This window comes from Ostrea edulis, chromosome 4 (genome assembly GCF_947568905.1).
Source record: "Ostrea edulis chromosome 4, xbOstEdul1.1, whole genome shotgun sequence".
Classification (NCBI taxonomy): Eukaryota; Metazoa; Mollusca; class Bivalvia; order Ostreida; family Ostreidae; genus Ostrea; species Ostrea edulis.
Genome location: NC_079167.1, coordinates 10,291,902 through 10,298,287, shown reverse-complemented (window position 1 = coordinate 10,298,287; position 6,386 = coordinate 10,291,902). Strand labels below are relative to the sequence as shown.

The 6,386-nt window shown below is 36.1% G+C and overlaps 1 protein-coding gene across 1 annotated transcript; it reads left to right on the top strand.

The window, feature by feature from the left end:
* Positions 1-541: 541 nt before the first annotated feature.
* On the top strand, positions 542-3,019 carry LOC125670772 (uncharacterized). Its single transcript, XM_048906136.2, has 2 exons — positions 542-906; positions 1,854-3,019. Exons 1-2 carry the CDS (start codon positions 610-612, stop codon positions 2,151-2,153), a joined length of 597 nt encoding a protein of 198 aa, XP_048762093.1. The 5' UTR covers positions 542-609; the 3' UTR covers positions 2,154-3,019.
* The last annotated feature ends 3,367 nt before the right edge of the window (positions 3,020-6,386 follow it).

The window sequence follows — 6,386 nt, the reverse complement described above, 5'->3', positions numbered from 1 at the left end:
CAATAATTTAAAGGACTTTGACCCCAATCGCCTATATATTAAAGATGTGAAAGCTTTTTAACAAGAAAGTGATTTTTAATGTCTTCAGGGGCGTGAAACAGGGAGTACCCGGTTCAGAGAGGCAAGACAATGCCCCTTGTATATCCTCAGACTGTGCTGTTCTATCGTTAACAAGCGGATCTATGACAGGACTGCTATTATACAAAATTTATGGATTATTAACAAGCAATACTTTCACACGTATCCAGCTTTTAATTCGCTGTGATTGTACGATGAATTGTATATTATCAGCAAATCGTTGTCTTGATACAAGGACCGGTTCTGTGTACACCGGTATCAGGGTATTGGTAAATCGTCATCTGATTCACCGAGTATGATTATGTCTATCACTTATTCTTCTTTCTTGCCTGAACCCACTGACCTACAGAACATGATTACCAAACATAAACACTGCATTGTTTTAAAGATACTATGGTAGAGTAACCATACGTCACGTGACTAAAATTGAAACATATACCCTGTAAGGTTTTTTAGATTTCCCAGTCCTATAAGACAACTAGAGATAAGAGAACGGGTCTTTAGAACAATTCATTATATATCTCTAAGTCCATGAGTATGGAAACTACTGACAGCGAATTGAGTGTATCAACTGACGCTATCACAGAAGAAAGTGCCCATTTCGATGAAATCGACGATGATACAGAGGACGATTCTGATGATATGTCGGAGTATGAGGAGGGCATTAGTTTTCACAACGCCTGCCGTGAGTTTTATATGAACAGAAAAAGTGCCACCGAATCTTTCAAACACAACATGGTTAAAGATGATAAGAAAAGGACAGAAATACACAAGAGGACAAAATCCACGTCTATCGACGCCTCCATGGAGCGCCTACGGCGTGAAATGGTCAGTAAGCAACAATCGTTAACAATTGCAGATCATTTCTTCTTATTTTGCATATGTTCGGGTTTTTGTTGTTGTTGTAGATAGTATTTTAATGGTTGAGACGGTTGAAATAATTTTGGCTATCATGCTGAGGAATAGAAATCATAATGTCATTTCTAATTGATTCTTTTCAATGTTGTAATTTCGAAAATTGTCACCACGTTGATGGGAGACAATTATTTCTAATGTGATAAATATTAATGTAATTGCAAATGTTTTCTGGAGGGAAAAGAGAAATTGCAGAAAACTGAGTTCATGACTATAGTTCACACCGTCCTAAGACTTTTGCCGATTATTATTCTCTTTTAGTATCACAAAGAGTGTTTCCGATTGTCTCTGTTTAATTTGGCATGTGATTAAATAGACATATAGAAGTCATATTACAATACTCAATATTGCTACGGGGAAATCTACCCGTTATTTGATAGGATCAAAATAATATGGCTTTCTTTATGAACAAGTCGTTATTTGAAAGGAAATTAGTAGAGCTAGAAATCTTAGCAGATCTCGTGAACTGTATACGAGGTGTCTTTTGAGGTCGCTTTACTGCGATACTAATCGAAGGTGTGGTATATTGTTTGCATGTAACATTTTCTTTTGTACAAAAGCAGTAATTGTCATCGTTCATATAATATTACATGGAGTGGCACAATGATTTCTGTTTAATTAATTGCCCGTGAAACACATGACATAGAATACTGGCTAGTATAACCTACCTCACAGAAAATGAAATGTGTAAATTCTCTTTAGAAAACAAAACCATGGTCTGAATTGTTGTGTATCATTAAATACGTACATGAAATGTTCACGATTTACGAAGTATCAATGTTTTACTATTTGATTATGTTTATTATTTGATATTTCTATGATTAGTAACGAAATTTAAAAACCACTTTAATATTTCTCAGGCCTCCTTGATGGACCAGGACCTCACACTCATGGAACAACTGCTGAACCTTAATGAAACTATAGAAGATATCAAAGTAAAAAGACTCTATGGATCAAGCCGAGAATCCTTCTCCAGCTCATGTGACTTGAACAGTGGTTCCGACTGGTCCCTTTCGGACAGTCGCTCCAGTTGTTTTCGCGGGTCCAAATTTTTCTCCGGAACAGCTACTGTCGACATGTCATCTACAGAAAATATTGCTGACACCGGCAAAAACCGGAAGAATGTTGTGCAAGTGGATTCTGGTTACAATTCCCCTTGAATTCCAAAACATATTCACGAGAAATGGTGCTGAACTGTGCAATATATCTTATAAGTACACCGTACATGTACTACAAAAGATACCGGTAACACAATGCCAGTTAGAATTATATCAGCCACTGTAAATTCATAATGTTTATCTAGTCATGCATTGTATATCCACACCACTGTACGCTCAAAATATTATATATATATATATATATATATATCATGTCATATCAACATAACGACATGTGTATTCGGATACAGTATCAATTAATCATTATAATTACACAGCAAAATTTAAGAGAGTTATTTCAAAATCTTTGTAGAAAATTATATATATATATAAGTCTATATTTGTACGTTACATTCGAAAAGACAAAAAAATGTATTGGAACATGCAACAATGCGCATTGTAACTTTGAAACAGATAGATAATTAGTATTGATGGTATCTTTGTGAAACTTATCTTGATGTACCGATTATCCTACAAGACTGTTCCATTTCTTTTGTTTCCAATACATCTCCTGTCAGTATTGATCTTATTGTATCGGGTCTTGGGAGACTTCATCCCTTTTTGTGAAAAAGTTATCGCCCAATACTTTATCGTCTGTTCAGAGGGATCTCATTACCAGATCCCGAGTCTCTTTGAGTAAATGCCATTGTACAATCCAAGTAATCTTGTTTATCTATGAAGATTTGGCAAATGTGATGACAAACAGCCCTCTGCATTATGTCAAGCTATACAATATTCCATCAGCATAAATATTTGTCTTTTATGTAAAATGTAAATGGTGGATACGTATGGTTCTAATGAAATTTGAATAAAGAAAAAACATGATGATAATCTCTGGAAATAGGTGAAGAATAAAATGTAAATAGCACTTGAAATGTTTCTTTATTCTTGTATGACGTAAATTTCCACACTGATCAGAAACTGACCTTATTAGAATAATGACAAATCTCATTATAGGACTAATGACAATGACCACGATTACAAGGCAAATATGAAACTGAAGGTCAGTCGTTTTACCAAACGACCCCTGTTACAAACGAGCTTGGTCTCTCTGATATTGTAGTTGCATATCTAAATGATAGTACAATGCACAATAATATCACGAGACTAGCTTCTTGGCAGTGTGCTGTAAAGCCTCGTTCTCGATTTTAAAATTGTGTTCGATCAAATTGTATATTTAATGTTTACTTCTGATGACGTACATCCTTAATTTCAAACCTAATTACATATCGTTACCCGACAATCCGAAGTTAATCCCTGTATTTGAAGGAATCAGATTAAAGTATACAACTCGATACACAAAGATGGTTTCCCCAGTCATCATCATTCGGATCTATTTTCATTTTATTGCACATTTTTGACGCAGTAGAGAATCGAGAAAGGGTCGGTGACAGATATATTAACAATATTCACTGAATGATAAATGCTATATTGGGCATACAGATTTTCCTAGCATGCGTTATTGAATTTGTGTGCCCACCACGGTGTCGTTGAAAGGTCCTCGTTTTGAATATCTCACCCGTTTGGTAAGATACCGTGTTAATGTTACATTTTTCAATAGTAAATCTCTTTTGTGTGTTCTGTCGTAGCCGACCTTCCTTTATCGTTCTTGTCCATTATCTACAAAAGAGAACGACCAATGTTTAGAAACTGTTGCATGTTCCGTACCCATAGATTTCTTTGATAAAACAGCCGCTGCTGGTCAACGCCGCTCTCCAAGTCGAGAGCCAGTTTTTAAAAAGCCGTTGTCATTTATGATACCGCCACTCACATTCTACCATTAAATAATCATTAACAGAAGATAACTTCCTATTGATTACAAAGTTCCCACAATTAAATAATTATAAACTCATACCCGATACGAACATGTAGGTCAGTCGGTGACCCGTGGCGTGAACGTTGAATGTAGGTTCCAATGCCGTCTCTACAAATGGTAATGATAGCTATTTCCCCATGAATGTGTTGAAAACCTTACATGGATGAATAAAGATGAATATAGTGCGTCTATTTCAGAAATGAAGGTTAGATTGTAAATACATGTATAATTACACATTTGGTAATCGTACGTATACTCCAACTGCCCTTTCAAAAGATGAAGTTTTTCAAAATCATGCTTCAGTTTTGCACACATTTAATATTCCAGTCAATGGGATGGATGAATATGAGTTACCGTACCTATACAGGATTCCTAAACTTCACAAAAACCCTTACAAAGATACATTGCTGGGTCCAGTAAATGTTCTACCAAGCCCCTATCTTTGCTCCTCACGAAAATATTAACAACTGTGAAGGAGAAACTGCAAACGTACTGTGCAGCAACATATGCCAGAAGTGGTGTAAATCAAATGTGGGTTCTAAAAAATTCTAAATCCCAAAACTTTTCTCAAATCAACAACATCAAAACGTATGACTAGACTTTTTGACATCATAGACAATTGCTTCTTCAACAAAAACGGGAAAAGGAAATATTCATATTTAGTGATCAGATATCCAAAAAAATTGCTTTCTTCAACACCACTCTGATTCCACGCACAAGTAATCTGAAGTTGAAATGAAAAATATGCTGGAGATATTGACAGTATTTTTGTAGTCTTTGGTGATCAGGTCCTCCAACAGTATGTTGGAATTCTCATGGGCACAAATTGTGGTCGTTTGTTAGCTGACCTGTTTTTATAATCTTATGAGGCAGAATTTATTCAAAAGCTTCTACATGAGAAGAATAAATCTCTTGCTGTGGCCTTCATTTTGACATCTAGATATATCGACGACATGTTATCTATTAACAATAATCGTGTGGGTATGGAAGATGTGCATGTGGCAAGGATTTTGATTTCCTTCAATTTTTGAGATTACAGGTTGTTGAACTTAGTTTTGAGGAAATATTGCATAGAGAGTACATGATTTGTCTTTCATTTTTCCTTCTACAGTTTTCAAGTGATGTCCTTATTTTACAGAATATTTGTATGGGTATGAAAGATGTGCATGTGGCAAGGATTTTGATTTTCTTCAATTTTAAAGAAAATTACAGGTTGTTGAACTTTGTCCTTTTTAGGAAATATTCATATTATGCAAAAAAGGTATGTCACAGCCTGATGATGGCTGATACTACCTGAAGTAAAGTTCTACAAATTATGGCTTAAGAAAAACACCCTATATATATGTAAGCATTTTCACGGGCATATTGTGTATCGTTTGCTATACAACTGATTCGATATGCAAAAGCTTGTCCTATGTATCACCAGTTTTTAAATCGAGGCAGACTACTGACAAAAAAAAGTCGATGTTACTGGGGTTTCAACACTCTCGTTTAAAGTTAGCATTTTGCAAATTCTGCGGTCGTTAAAACGATCTAATTCGCCAATACAACCTGTCATTGGGTCAAAAGCTATCTGATGTGTTTCATACCAATTGTTAGGTCGTTCTTGGCACACTGATTCTGACCACAGATAACTCCGTTTACCTGATCAAGATATAGGGCTCACGGCAGGTGTGACCGGTTGACATGGGATGATTACTCCTCCTAGGCACCTGATCCCATCTCGTATAGCCAGGGGTCCGTGTTTATCCAACTCTCTCTTTTGTATTCCTTATAGGAGTTGTGGGATTGATCACTGTTCGCTATCTTCACCTTTTTGTAGGAAATAAACTTCATTTTTTAACATGAAGGCACGAACTGCAGCATTTCACGCCGGCATACTTTTCATTAGCTAACGCGCTTCATGAAGTATGTCGGCGTGAAGCGATGCAGTTCATACCCTCACGTATTGGCACCATAGAAATTTGTCAGAGTCATGAGATAGCGAGAAAAAAAAATTAATAGCAACTAAGCTTTAATCTTAACACTGCTGAAATCAAAAGAAATTTTGGTTAAATTAAGGAATTGATGTCCGTGGGATTTTTTCTTTATCACCCATAATGCAAATAACCAAGACCGTTGCTAATTATGGTTATATTTTGGAATAAACACTTTTCTGTACATATAAGTATATTATAGACTTTTATGTCAAGTTGACGCGCTTCAGACTGCCCTCGTCGAGAATGGTTGGTTGTTTGTTTTACGTCCCGTCGAGAATTTTTCACTCATATTGAAACGTCACTAGCTGTAGGTGAAGTACCAGAAATTCATACCTATACTTGGCGCTCAAGGTCGGAGCAGTGAGGGTTTTTTTTTTACGTGCCAACGCCTGCAGCGACAGGGGTCCTCCGTTATTAAGGTCATATCCGAAAGACCCCATC

Coding starts and splice junctions, on each gene's coding strand:
- LOC125670772 (XM_048906136.2), top strand. CDS start 610: ATGAGTATGGAAACTACTGACAGCGAATTGAGTGTATCAACTGACGCT. Junction 907..1,853: donor AGCGCCTACGGCGTGAAATG/GTCAGTAAGCAA, acceptor AATATTTCTCAG/GCCTCCTTGATGGACCAGGA.